Raw genomic sequence first — 15,011 nt, 5'->3', positions numbered from 1 at the left:
CGTTTGAAAATGTTTTAAATTATATGTTCTGCAAAATAAAAAAGTTAAAATTTATTCTAGAAAATAAAAAAACCCAAAACATCTTTGTGATGTTTTGTTATCTTTTGATTTATAACTTCATAATAGAGGTAGATAACGTTATGTTTTCATTAGTGACAATTATATAAATAATTTTTTTAATATTTCACTTCGTCATTTAGATTTATTTTTCAAAATAATAATTTAAACAATTTATTAAATTTTTCCAAAATTTATTCTAAAAAATTACTCTACCTAATTGTTTTAAATATATAAAAATAGAGAATATAATCAAACAAGCTCATGCTGATGCGGTTTGGTAAACTAGGTTATAAACTAAGAGAGAAGAAAACAAATTTATATGCTTATTGCTCTCTGAAGGTTCAGACCTGAGCAGCTACTGGAAATCGATTCTTTTACAACCAAGTTTCTCAACACTTGCAACTTCAAATCATTCTATAAACAAGCAGAAAACCAGATCAGAAGTTGTAAATATGTTCATCATCATAGAAGATAAGCGGTAAGTGCTCTGATGCATCTACTAATAAGCTCATCATTGAGGATATGTCCCTTGCTTCGTACCATACTATCTTAGAAACCAGATCACAGCTTCACAAGCGATTAGTGCAACTGCCATCGTTTTGGGCTTATTGATTCAAAATATGACAATTTTGAAGGTATGTTACGTTATTTCATTCCTATCTACTTTGAGGTTATTGATAATCCATCACGTTGATCTTAAGTTCTCAAATATCATAAAATAAAAAAAGTCACCCATCCTTTCCCAAAGCGTTAAATACCTAAACTCTGCTAAATAAATGGACATGAAATCACCCGGAAACAATCTTCTTCACTAAGATTAATGGATGCTTGAAGTAATATTTGAGGCAGCCAACAAAGATATCACCAGGAAAAATGAAAATGACAGCATTTTCCAAAGGACAATAATGATAATACCACACATCTTATTTATATCTTCATTAATACGATTCTGGATATGAGGTCCCAGGAAAATTACAATCTTGACCACTTTGGATTTTTAAGTGGGATATGAGCAAACAAGGACGCCCAGAGAGCACAATTTCATCTGAGAGGCCACTAATATGAATGTAATATACTACAGAGAAACAGCATTACATTACACATTGCAGGATAGGAAAACGCAACTTGACCTAGCTACATACATCAGACTGTCTGGACAAAAGGTCCGCATGTATTAACCAAAATCACTCGGCCACCTTCATATTAGAGAGATAGACTTTACTCTGAATCACACTTCCACCAATCCAGAATCCAGGCATGACCATCAGCCCAACTCTGGGCTTCACGTCGCTTTCATCCATGACCAGATCCTTTATCACGCTTTCCATATAGACATCGGAGAATTCGCTCCCCGCTTTCACCTGAAATACCTTGACATTTGGCTCAAATGAATAGGCAAGTCTGTGCAAAAGCCAAATTGACTTGGCAAGTTTCAGAAAGGCCTGGTAAAAAGCAGTCCTTGGATGTCCACCCCCCACTAAAAAATTTCGCTGATCTAGATTTCCGAAGAAAGATGCTTCCATCTTTGGGTGAACAACCACTAGGTACTTGCTCCGACAAAATTTACCAAAAATGGAATCCGGATTTTGCACTAGCATATCCAAGGGATCCGTCTCCCTTGAGGAAAGAAATTGATGGAAGAAGCTCTCCTTTGTGACTGTAACACGGTCTGATTTGACACCGAAGCTTTCCTGCTCAAAGTCACTAAACATCCTTTGACATATGTAGGACTCAAATGCGTACTTCTTGTGAGCTCTCTTTGTGTAAATGACATTAGAATCAATTGAGTGGGCAGCAGAATCAAGGTCCCACCCAGCTGCCTTCATCATGTTGATCAACGGTTTAGAAAAATCGTGGATGGCTTTGGAAGCTGCTTCTGCAGCAGATGTAAAAAGATCTGGTGTAAGATCAACAGGGAAAAATCTATTTTCATCATCGGAATCTTTGGTTAACAAGCCTCTAAGCTTCAGATTCTTTTCTAACTTGGCCCGCTTTTGGCTAGCCTCCTCGATCTGCTGCTTCAATTGATGGATCTCTGAATCTTTATTCTGAATTTCGGACTGAAACTTCTTCACCATAACCTCGTAGGTTTTCAGGAGGCTCTGCTGTTCTTGAATTTCCGCAGCCAAACGAGAGTCTTGTGGGGAAACACACACTGGTTTTGGGTTGTTTTCCCTATAGAAATGCTTGAGTTCAGACAGGTTCTTCAGCTCCTCAATAACAAGTTTATCTGCAATTTGTATTTTATCAGGATCATAGGGAGTATGAGCAGACTGGAGCTGGATATAAGCTGACTTCAGGGAAGATATATTTGTAAGGATTCTAGACATTAAAGTTTCCAAAGCTTCAGGATTCTGATTCATGGCCTCTTCCACAGGTTGAGGGTGGACCTTCTGACTATTGTTTTCACGTAATTGCGTCTCTTTTGCTCCAGTGGGTAGCATAGCTAACGCCAATAAAAGGATAGTTAAATAAGCTATCCTTCAACAAAACCAAAACTCATACACAACCTGCAAGATTTTGAACTTCAATCAAGGTATTCTTCAGAATTTTTTAGTTTGCTAGTATTCTTCGGAAAGGAAACCCCATTAACTCTATAAGCATGCATAGGAGATATATAGATGTGATTGGTGTAAATGAATTATATTTGGGATGTGTTCAGTTTGGCAGTGCATGAATTAAATGATTATTACGCTTGAGCAGAAATATGACACTATTAATGACTTAATTTTGTTCTTTGATGGTTAAAGTTTTATGACCTGATTTTTTTGTTTGAATAGTTAATCGTGTCAAATGTTACTCCAAATTTATATCCATCCATCTCTTGTTTATAAGCATAGTTTTCGTACGCCAGTGATTTCACAAAAGAGAGTGCCTTTCTAACGCCTTCAACCCAAAGCATGGTAGAGGTCCAGCACCTTAAGAGCATCTTTTGCATATGCCTACCTTGCTTAAGACAGCCAGAATATCCCAAGCTTCGTGAAACAGAGCCTAGAGAGATCTATTATACAAAAACTGCAAATGGTGGGTATCATAGGCGGACCTATGCTAAACTCAGTCAGGGCATCTGCCCCCACTGAAATCTTTGAAACATGTACAGTTGATATAATACCCTTTCAAATTTTGCTGCAGATGCTTTGACACAACTCGAGCCACGTCATTTACAAGGTTGATGATAATGTAAAAAGATTAATAAACAGAATGCCAACACACAACAAATCCAACATTGCAAAACAACACAACCCAAATCATACACGTCGCTAGTCATCCAAATAAGGAGGGAAGAAGCATAATAGCCAATTACAGACCATTAAAGCAAAAAATAGTACCCAAAAAAAAAAAAAAAAACACACACACACACACACACAACTCAATGTGTAAATATTCCCAAATTCAAAAGCGTCGATATTCAAACGATTACACGACCAGATTCAAAGCCAAATTAAAAAGAAAAGTTTAAAACAAAGTGAAAATAGCCACGAAGGGAACAGATGACGCGAGGAACAAATTCAAATCTAGATTCAAAGCCAGATTGAACTAAGCAATCTCACCAGATTTTGGTAGTAGAAAAAGCCCTAGGGTTCGAACCTGCTTCACTGCTTGCCCGAGAACAACCACGCAGGGCTGCCAAAAGCGGACGGCGTGCTACAGAGCTTGGAATGCTTCCTCGTCGACGAAGAGGAATGGATCCAATACGGCAATACCCACTAGAACGTGTTTTGGGGTTTTAATTAATTTTTAGAAGAATTTGTATAGGTCGAAAATTAATTACTCCAAAATAATGTAAGTTATTTCATAAAATTACACTTATGAATTTTTTATATAATTATTCTTGTTTTTCACTCAACTCTTTCATCTCCATTCTCAAATAGTATTGAAAAATTCTTACAAATCAAATAAAAGTATTACCAATATTTTATTTAACCTCTTCAATATTTTAAACGCACTCTTAAATTTATATTTTGTTTTCCTCTCATGTTCAATCTTTTTCTCATTTTCACATATCCATTTTCTTCAATTTTTTTTTCAAATAATTTAAAAACATTAATCATGCTGAAAGCAAGTAAAAACCTATTTTAACACATAATTTTGAATTAAAGTATATTTTTAATATTTTAATATAATATTTATATTTGATTCTTTAATTTAATAAAATATATTTTTAATCCTTTAATATCAACACTGTTAATTTTATATTATTATTTTTATGTCAATTATAGTTATTTTAAAAATAATTTTAATATATTAACACTTGAAAATATTTTATCAATATTTAAAAATTTAATGTATGATTCTTTATTTTTTCTTTTAATGAAGTTAGGTGTTAGGAGTGAAGGATTAGAAAAACACTTTAAAAAATTAATGCCCAAAATAAAATATTGTATAAAATTAAAGGACTAATGTTATATTTTAGTATATAATTTTGTATTAACACAAAATATATATAAATATTAAAAAAATAATTCAAAATATATAACAAATATGAAATAATAAAATAATATTATTTTGAAAATTTTAATTTCATAGGTAAATATATTAAACATTTATTAACAATAAAATATAAATTTTGATAAAAAAATATTTGATATTTTATAATGCACAAACATAATAATTATTGAAAAATAAAAAAATTTACAGATATTTTATATTTTATATTGATATTATTAGATTGTAATAAATCAATTTTATATTGAATAGGGAGAATGGCAAATAAGGTCCCTGATCAAAGAAATTATGGAAAATCACGTCTAAGAACAACACAAGAAGTTTTTTTTTTTTTTGTTAACAAAGACTAATATAGAATTGATTGTTTTTAAAATAAAAATATAATTTTTTTTTAAATGAGACTTATTATCAGTCATTATATGTAAATAAGTTTCTTGAATAATCCTTGTATGTGATTCTTCTAAGAAATTAGCACCCAAGACCTAATACATTTTGAATTTATTTTGTTAGGACAAATGCCTTACATGAAAATTTATTTTTTTTGGTGAAAAAACTCATTTATCCCTCACTTTGAAAAAAATAACAGTGCATAGGATATTTTATTGTTAATATATGAATCTTATTGTGTTACATAAAAACATTTGGTTGTTCATACACTAGGAAAACTTGTATATTATTGTTTAAACTAAATCAAATAAATTATGTATACTGAATAGATATTGTGTTATTAACATATGAATCTTATCATGTTATATATGGATATTTTATTGTACATTTTTTTGCTAAAAAAAGGGCCAATTTTATTAATCACAAAACATGTTACAAATACCAATAGCCAAAGCTAAAAAGAACACTAAAAAAAAAACTTAAAGACAAACTAACATACAAACTCACAAAAAAAAATTAAGAAAAACAAGAAAGCAAGAAACAACAACAAAAAGAATTAACAAATTCTAGTTCTATTCTAGGAATTATAAAAGTCAGTGGCATTAGAAGCTTTAGTAGTCCTTAAATGAGCAAGTAATAAACTAGATAAAGAAGATGTTCACATTTTCATTACCTTAGCAAGTCACCAATAAAAAAGAGATAGCTTTGCTAGATTAATGAATAGCTAGAATGTCCTATACAAAATCAATACAATGCCAATTTTGATTCTCAAAAAACTCATCCAATAGAATACGAAAAAGTAGCTCACAATTCATGTCAATAATAACTTTTCTTCCTTCAAAGTTACTAACAACCTTTAAATTTTTCAATACTGCCATACATTCAAAAACAAAAGGAAAAGAAGCAAACACTTGCTTTCCACGACCACGTAAAAAATTCCCCAACCAATCTCTATACACAATTCTATAATTCATTTTCTTAGCAAAGGAACCATCTATATTAATTTTTACTTCACCCTCAATTGGACAAATCCAAGAAGAATTTTTAGAAATCATAATAGGATTCGATTTCAAAAAATTAGACTTTCTAATCATCTTCAAATGAATACAACATCAACAACTCATCTAGCATTCAAAACCACCTCTATAGCATCTACATTTTCTCCATTAAACACCAAACTACACCTACATTTCCAGATTTCCCAACATGTGACGGCAATAACAGATCTCCCAACTGAATCAATTAATTGATTATCATAAAACATAATGGCAAACTAGTCAGCAACATTATTCATATCAAAATCAGAAATCAAAACTCACTCTATAGCCAAACCAACTAGCTCTAACCCAAGGACAATTTAAACAAAACATGCTCCCTAGTCTCAACATTAATCAAACAAATAGGACAATCAGCAAAGACTGAAGGGTAAATGAGTTTTTTCATCCAAAAAAAAAAAGTGTATTTAAGGCCTTTGAGTATGTAAAATAAATTTAATATATATTAGGTTTCAGATGCAAATTTCTTTGATTGGGTCTTAGTGCCAGTCTTCCAATTTAATACTCTCTTTGTTTTAAATTATAAAATATTTTTAGATAAAATTTTACATGCCAATAAACCTCATTAAATACACTTAACAATCTAATATTTTTAAAATAAAAATATAAACTTTCTAAAATACCTATAATTTAATATACCGAAAAGAGAAGTGATAAAAATTAATTATAAAAAAATAATATTAAAATTAATGTATTTAATGAAATTTTAATTTACTCCAAATATTTTAAGATGATTTTTTTTTTTTAAAAGTGCCCGAGTACTCAATTCGATTAATTTCAATTTTAAACCATTAACCTTTAAGCCGCTGGTTGGCGCCCGTTTGAGGGAGTGACAGTGATGGAAGTCGGAAGGTTACCGATCTCGGCGACGAAGAGAGGGAAACTTATATCTGCCGGCTATACCACATTTTCTACCATCCTTCACGTTTCCTCTTCCGACCTTGCTCGAGGTTTCCATCTTCTTCTCCATTTATTCACTCTCAAGTATTACAACTCAGCGTGTGTGTGTCTGTGAATTTATGCGATGAATCACCATGCACCGTCATTAATTATTAATTCATTAATAACAATAGAAACTTAAGGCAGATTCATGGTTTTCGGCGTGATATATGAACTAGTAATCCTTTAGAGAGACCTTCGAGTGGTTATTTTCTCATATTAGGAATTGGCTATCGCGAGATCTTGGATTTTTGGTTGGCTGCTGGAATTATTGTTTTACTGAAGATTGCACGATCTTGAACCAAATGTATTTAAATTTCAAGGCACCTAATTAGTGTTTTCCTACGGATTTTCCCCTAAGATTTGAGGGGACTAAACTGGGGTCTGTTTTGTTTTAGCTATATTGGTTGTCAGGTTGATTCGAGGTATTCGAGTGGTGGGAACCCATTTTTAGCAGCGTTCTTAAATTCACGATCATTTGCAAATGCTATACTTTTTATTTAGAGTACAATACAATATAGCTTCCTAGTTGTTCATATTTAGATATCTTATATTTGGACTTGTTTATATGTTAAATGTTTTCCTCACTTTTATACTCTTTTTCCTAAACAGATCTAGATGTTTCAGAGAGTGAAGCTTCTGAAATTTTGAAATGTGTATCACAAACTAGTAGGCTGGAGGGGTCAAGCAGGGGTCCTGCTACTTTTGATGGTACTAAATTTGTTCTCTGAATGACAATGTTTTTATTTGAAAAATAATAGTAGTTATAACATACATCATTTTTGCATGCTAAACTAGTATGACACCACTGTTGCGCACCCTGTGACTCATCATATTACAGATTATGGCTTGATTGGATTTTCCCCTGACGTGTTGTCATCTGATTATATTAGATATATGTGTGCTTTCTCCTTATTCTTTTTTTATCCCCATTGGTGACGCATTAGTCTTCCATAAAGCATATGCATGCCCTCTTCTAAAGATGCAGTTAGTTAGGTATCGCAATTTTTTGGGCTATATCAATCCAATATGCTTTATGTGAAGTCTGTCCAAACTGGGGGGGAAAAGTTACAGCGTAATCCAAAATACTGGATGCCAAAACTGAGCAAAATAACTGAAATTATGAAGCACCGAGTAATTGCTTAGAAAGATCATCATTGTACAGTGGTTCGCATGAATAATGAACTCCACTATTAGTGAAATGTGAAGAATTCAATGGATGCCTTGTTATACTAAATTGTCTGAAATTTTTGGAGTGAAATGAGAACATCTTCAGTAGATAAATCTTTGTCAGTTGTTATGAAACTTGATGGTCCAAAGTGGGTGAGGATAAAAAAAAACCATATTTGATTGTCACTTGATAGTCTATAGTTGGGCATTTTTTCAGACACTGGAAGATAGATTTGAGTTTAATGTGAAGTCTTTAATATCTAGTTTTTAGAATCTGGGATGAATCATGAAGATCCTTTGGGCATAGTATTACTTGCGTGTAAAAGCTCTCAACTATTCTTGACAATGGAATCCAGTTAGGAATTTGAGAGAACTCAGAGATACAGTAACCTGGAAAGAAGGAAAAAAAGATGCAGAAGGTAAAGGAAAATAGCACCATTGGCATTATAGAGGAAAATGCCGCTCCTAGTCTCCTACAGTTTTCTCTGAAAATCTTCTTACCTCACTACATGCTCAGAACCCCAATAAACCCCACTAATCTTCACACACTCTGATATGGAAGGAAAATAGAGTGGATTTAAGAAGAAGAATTTGCATTCACAACTGTCATGACTGTGGCCTATCCTCATGCAAGCTAAAGATAGATTCTTCTTAGCACTTAAACTATGCACTCGACAACATTCCCTTCCCCAAAAACAGCCCTTGTCCTCAAGGGTGGTCATTGAAACAATGAAAATGAGGCTGCATTTTCTGTTAGTCTAGATGTCTAATGGTTGAAACCAAATGGCCTCTTTATCAGGTAAGTCATTGCATTGAACTAGCAATTCTGTTGTTGGTCCACCCTCTTTTGAACTCTTCTCTGTACATTCTTCTCAAGGGCCCCTTAGAATCAGTAGTCCCTTTGTTTTCTCTTCATTTTCTGCCATTGTTTCATGCAGGTGCTCAGACTGCTTGGGCAATGCTCAATGAGGAAAAGTCATGCATTACCACGTCTTGTCTGGACCTGGATAACATCCTTGGTGGAGGTATTAGGTGCGGAGAAGTCACTGAAATTGGTTAGCCAGCAATTTCATTCAACTCTTTTTTGTGAATTGTATGATAATGACTGCTAATTGAAGATACAAAGCTTTGCAAGAACCTTCTTCCCTTTTCTGTATTTCAATTTTATTTATTTTATTTCTTAGGTGGAGTTCCAGGAATTGGTAAAACACAAATGGGGTATGCTTTGTCATTCCAAGTTTCTACATCATATCATACTTTTTTACCCTGTCAATTGTGAGATATTTTGGTTATCGCATGATATTTACTTTGACAGGATTCAGCTTGCAGTTAATGTTCAAATTCCAATAGAATATGGTGGGCTGAGCGGGCAAGCTATATACATCGGTAAGATAAGAGCCATTTGTGTGTGTGTGTGTGTTTTTTTTTTTTTGGGTGCTTGTTGACTGTTGAGCATTTAACAGGATTTATTGATTCTTTTTTTTTTTTTTTTGGAATGATAATCTGAATACTAGCAATAAACGGTCAAAGAACAAATACAAGGAAACACCGACAAAAAGAGAATACAGGGATTTATTGATTATCGATTGCTGTTCTTGTGCATGCATAATTCACAGATACAGAGGGTAGCTTTATGGTGGAACGTGTACTACAAGTTGCTGAAGCTTGTATAGAAGACTTGTCAGAATATAGCCACCTTCGCAAGGATGCTCAAAATTGTGAAGTTAAAATGCACCCTAATAATATTTTGCAAAATATATTTTATTTTCGTGTTTGCAGCTATACTGAGCAAATTGCGTTGGTAAATTACTTGGACAAATTCGTCACGGAACATAAAAATGTAGGTATTAAGTTTTATATATCGTATTGAGATTTTTCCCAGCAACTTTCTTGAGGATAATTTTTAATATTTAATTGCCTTATTCATTTGCTCCATAATCTGCTACGACTTTAGACCATGAGAGTACTCTTGCTTTGACCTCATTTCCTTCTCATCCTTAATCCAACCAATTTTCTCCTCTTATGTTACTTCAGGTGAAGATCATCATTCTTGACAGTGTTACTTTCCACTTTCGCCAAGAGTTTGATGATATGGCCCTCCGGACTCGATTACTTAGTGAAATGGCTTTAAAATTTATGAAGCTCTCAAAAAAGTTCAGTTTGGCTGTAAGAATTACTATGTTCTGTGTCAGAGGTGTTACAGTTTTGAATTTAATTTTTACTCACAGGAAAGTTTCTGTCTGGATTAAAGTCTTACCATCAATATTAAGCTCTTGCTTTACAAAAAAGCCTTTGTTGGCTTCAAGTCAAGTAATATTTTTCATTCTCTGATAATATCCATAATGGCTCCATTAATTTCCAGTTATAAATTCCATTTTGTGCCAGGTTGTAATGTTAAATCAAGTAACAACCAAGCTCATTGATGGTTCGTTTCAATTGACCCTTGCACTGGGTAAGTGCCATTTTTATTTTCATTCATTTTTTATATTTCACTCACTTATTTTTTTATGAACAAACTTTTGCAATCTCATTATCATATGGGTTATGATTAAAGTGTGTTGTTGTGATGTTGAATAGGTGATAGCTGGTCACATATGTGCACAAACAGGATAATCTTGTATTGGAATAACAATGAACGACATGCATACATTGACAAGTCCCCATCTCTTAAATCTGCATCTGCAAGATATTCTGTGACCAGTAGAGGGATTCGTAATTCTTCTTCAAGCAGTAAACGAATTAAAATGATGTGAGAGTATTTCTTTCCTTTTCTTTATTACTTGACGTAGATGATATTTTAACTCTGAAACTTTTGGTGGCTTCCATGATGTGACATTGAGTAAAAAAAAAAAAAAAGTTTGTGTTCATGTTTTCGCATGAAACTTGGAATGAATTACACCCATTCCTAGCTTATAAATAGTTCAGCTTTCTATAAATTTTATACTCTCTCCATCTCAAATTATAAGAGATTTTTAAGGAAGATTCAACGTTTCAAAATATAAGGCATTTTGATAAAAATAAAGTTTTATTAATGATAGTTTTTCAATATTACCCTTCTCATATATTCTCTATCTTTAATGTTATTTCATCAATGGAATATTAAATGAAGGACATTTTTGAAAGTTTTTTTTTTGTCTCGAAAATGTAAGGTTGTAAGGTGTATTTAATGAGTTTTATTGGTATATGAAATTTTATTTAAAAATGTTTTATAATTTAGGACGGAAGGAGTATTTTATATCGATATAGGTTCAACTACCTACATATTTGTTGGATATATAAAACCTGATGGCAGTAAAAATGATTTAATTTTTTTTTGAAAATACAATATGGTCAGGGAAAAAATTCAGAAAATATAATAGTTTTGGGTTAGATGATATCCAACAAATATTTTGGTTGGTACCTAACTCATTCCCACTTGATGCGGTTGGTACCTGAACTTCTTGGAAACTTTTGGTGGGTTAGATGATGTGACATTGAGTAAAATTGTAAAAATTAGATTTTGGGTTCTATTTTTTTTTTCATGAAATTTAAAATGAAAAGCACCATTTTTGGTTTTCAAACGATATAGTTCCTCCTAAATTTTATATTATATCTAGACAGACAAATTCAACCACCTACCTATTTGATTTGTTTGATGTACAAAACAAAATGACGAGCAAAGTGAAAAGAAAGATTTGAAATATATATGACTGACAGCAAAAATGAAAAAAAAAAAAACAGTACTGTCATCATTTAAAAATATATAAGATATTTTTAATTAAATTTTATCTTTTAATAAAGTAGTTACTTACTTTCTAACTAACTTTATCTTTTTATATTTATTCTTATTAAACACTATAATAAATATAAAATCATTATCAATAGGGCACTTTTGAAAAAAAAAATGATTACATCTCAAAAGATTAAAAATACATTATATTTTTAAACTTTTAATTCCTTAAAAAATGTAAACTTTTTGACCGAGAGAGTATGATTCATATCTTCACTTTAAAAGCAGCAAAATGACATCAAATTGAAGATTGTGAAGAAAAATTATTAAATTCATCAAACAAGCAAAACAAGTTAATGCATAACTTTTAAGAGCCACAGGGACGACGGTTTAAATGGGTTGTCCACCCGAATAAAAATTCAAATATTCGATATCATTGTCCACCTCGAATGTCGTAGGATGCAAAATGATCGAGATGTATGTTTTTCGCCGTTGAACATGCTGCCTCATTGGTTTAATGATAGTTCCTTTTTTCCCATTCAAAAAAAAAAAAAATCTATCAGTGCTTTCATGCATATGAATTTTCAAGAAAATCAAAGCAGACAATAGTTTGGTGCTTTTAGAAGTTAAAAAAGTATAACTAGAACAAAACGATTTCACTGATTAAAAAAAGAATCAAATGGTTTCAATAAATGGCATAATTAAAGAATTCAAAACACAAGTAAATTTAGGCAGTAATTTAAAATCCTATGCATACATTGTATTATTAATTTAAATACTCTCATGTCTATCGGATTTAAATGGACTAAAATTTGGATTGAAGTCTTGACAAAACACGACTGATTACTTTTCACCAACTCCGCCTATGTTTATAGCCGATCCGAAGCTCGGGTAAAGGAGGAGGGTTGTGTTAGGCCATCAACAGTCAATGTAAAACTTTGTTGAATCTATCATGAACATGGACAATAGACGTTATAATGTTAATGCTAGGTCGTTGCCCGTAAGTAACGCGCTGCATGGCTCGAGTACAGTGATAAGTGAGTTAGAGCTGCTGCATCGGCGCCCGGATGTAGTGTTAAATGAGCAAGGGCTACCGCGTCATTCTGGACGCATGCGGCTAAAGAAGTTAGTCCATGAGAGCAAAATTAGATTTGGTACTTGGAATGTTGGGACATTGAATTGTAAATCTGTAAAGGTTGTAAGGGTTATGATTCAAAGGAAAATCAATATCCTTTGCCTGCAAGAAACAAAATGGCGTGGAGAAGAAGCTAAGGATATTCAAGGTTTCAAACTTTGGTATACAGGAAAAGTAAGTGCATGCAATGGAGTAGGCATCATTATAAATAAAGAGTGGAAGAAGAACGTTGTAGAAGTTAGCAGAATTAGAGACAGAATTATTTCCTTAAAAATGATAATTGGACGTGAGACTATTAATATTGTTAGCGCTTATGCGCCGCAAGTCGGGACAGAAGCTAGTCTTAAGGAATTATTTTGGGAGGATCTGGAGGGGTTGATTCGACACATACCACAGAGTGAAAAGATTTTTATTAGAGGAGACTTCAATGGGCATGTCGGGAGGGAAGCTGGTTAGTATGCAAGGGTGCATGGTGATTTTGGTTTTGGAGAGCCAAATAATGAAGGACAAACTCTTCTTGATTTCTTATTGGTGTATGATTTTAAGATTGCCAACACTTGTTTCAAGAAGAGAGATGAGCATCTCATCACTTACAAAAGTGAAGCCTCAAGGTCACAGATTGATTTTCTTTTAGTTAGAAACACAGATAGAAGACTTTGTAAAAATTGCAAGGTGATCCCCAGAGAAGCTGTAACGACACAACATAGGGTCCTAGTCCTTGATGTGTGTATTATGAGTAAAATTCAAAAACGTCGACAAGTAGTAGCACCAAAGATTAGGTGGTGGCAATTAAAAGGTGAGAAGCAAGATATTTTCAAGCGAAATCTTTTGGATAAAGGAATTTAGGAATTTCAGGGAAGTACTAACATCATATGGGAGGATATGGCTAAAAAGATACGGGAGGTTGCAAAAGTAGTTTTAGGAGAATTAAAAGGTTCTAGTTCGAGAGATAAGGAGTCTTGGTGGTGGAATAATAGTGTACATGACAAAATCAAGTATAAGAAGAACTGTTTTAAAGCTATACATTTGTGTAACAATGGAGAAAATTGAGAGAGGTACCGTATGGCTAAGAAGGAAACTAAGAGAGCTGTGGGTGAAGCTCGTTCTAAAGCTTTTGAAGAATTTTATAAGAGCCTTGAGACGAAGGAAGGAGAGCGAAATATTTATAAGATTGCTAAGAGTAGGGAAAGAAAATCAAGAGATCTAGAACAGGTAAGGTGTATTAAAGATGAAGAGGGAAGAATTTTAGTTACAGATGATGAAATTAAAAATAGATGGGAGACTTACTTTTCTAAACTTTTCAATGATGGAGAGGGTTCATCTAGTAATTGAGCACAGGTTGAGATTGGAGACAAGTGTTTCTGAGAATCAGTTTGGTTTTATGCCACGTAGATCAACTACAGAGGCGATTTATCTACTAAGGGGATTAATGGAAAAGTATCATTGTAAAGATAAAGATCTACACATGGTTTTTATTGATTTGGAAAAAGCTTATAACCGTATACTAAGAGAAGTGCTTTGGAAAGCGTTGGAAAAAAAGGGAGTACGGATTGCTTATATTAAAGCCATACAAGATATGTATGAGAGGGTAAAAACTAGTATAAGAACGCCTAGTGGTCAAACAAAGGATTTTCCTATAAAGATTGGATTACATCAGGGATCATCTCTGAGTCCTTATTTGTTCAACTTGATCTTAAATGTTTTGACAGAACATATTCAAGGGGAAATTCCGAAATGTATGCTCTTCGCGGATGATATAGTTCTTATAGCAGAGATAAGAGAAGAGGTTAATTATAAATTTGAGTTATGGAGGAGGATATTGGAGTCGAAAGGTTTTCGTCTGAGTAGAAGTAAGACGGAATATTTATATTGTAAATTTGGTAAAAGACTATTCGACAATAATTTGGAAGTAAAATTGGGAGATCAAATTATACCTCAAGTAGAAAAGTTTAGATATTTGGGAGCCATTATTCAAAATGATAGCGAAATCAGTGGAGATATTTCACATAGAATTCAAGTTGGGTGGTTTAATTGGAGAAAAGCTAAATGAGTTATTTGCGACCGTAAGGTGCCTAATAAACTTAAAGGAAAGTTTTATCGCACTGCTATC

General features: G+C 32.8%; 2 protein-coding genes across 3 annotated transcripts; one reads left to right on the top strand and one right to left on the bottom strand.

Moving 5' to 3' along the window:
• Positions 1-963: 963 nt before the first annotated feature.
• On the bottom strand, positions 964-3,768 carry LOC129291026 (protein GRAVITROPIC IN THE LIGHT 1-like). Of its 2 annotated transcripts, none has more exons than XM_054928119.1 (2): positions 3,612-3,768; positions 964-2,570 (listed from the first exon to the last, which is right to left on the bottom strand). In XM_054928119.1, exon 2 carries the CDS (start codon positions 2,502-2,504, stop codon positions 1,245-1,247), a length of 1,260 nt encoding a protein of 419 aa, XP_054784094.1. In that variant the 5' UTR covers positions 2,505-2,570; positions 3,612-3,768; the 3' UTR covers positions 964-1,244. The 2 variants fall into 2 exon arrangements, with proteins under 2 accessions (XP_054784094.1, XP_054784095.1); XM_054928120.1 differs by having other exon boundaries at positions 964-2,506.
• A 2,974-nt stretch (positions 3,769-6,742) lies between these two features.
• LOC129291027 (DNA repair protein RAD51 homolog 3) lies at positions 6,743-10,950 on the top strand. The gene is made up of 9 exons (XM_054928121.1): positions 6,743-6,898; positions 7,500-7,598; positions 8,996-9,112; positions 9,242-9,275; positions 9,373-9,443; positions 9,674-9,897; positions 10,092-10,223; positions 10,443-10,509; positions 10,635-10,950. Exons 1-9 carry the CDS (start codon positions 6,787-6,789, stop codon positions 10,808-10,810), a joined length of 1,032 nt encoding a protein of 343 aa, XP_054784096.1. The 5' UTR covers positions 6,743-6,786; the 3' UTR covers positions 10,811-10,950.
• Positions 10,951-15,011: the final 4,061 nt, after the last annotated feature.

This window comes from Prosopis cineraria, unplaced genomic scaffold, assembly GCF_029017545.1.
Source record: "Prosopis cineraria cultivar Desert tree isolate PC_DT_omini unplaced genomic scaffold, ASM2901754v1 PC13, whole genome shotgun sequence".
In the NCBI taxonomy this organism is placed as follows: domain Eukaryota; kingdom Viridiplantae; phylum Streptophyta; class Magnoliopsida; order Fabales; family Fabaceae; genus Prosopis; species Prosopis cineraria.
Note: the sequence above shows the minus strand (reverse complement) of the source record. Positions and strands in the feature narration are given on the sequence as shown.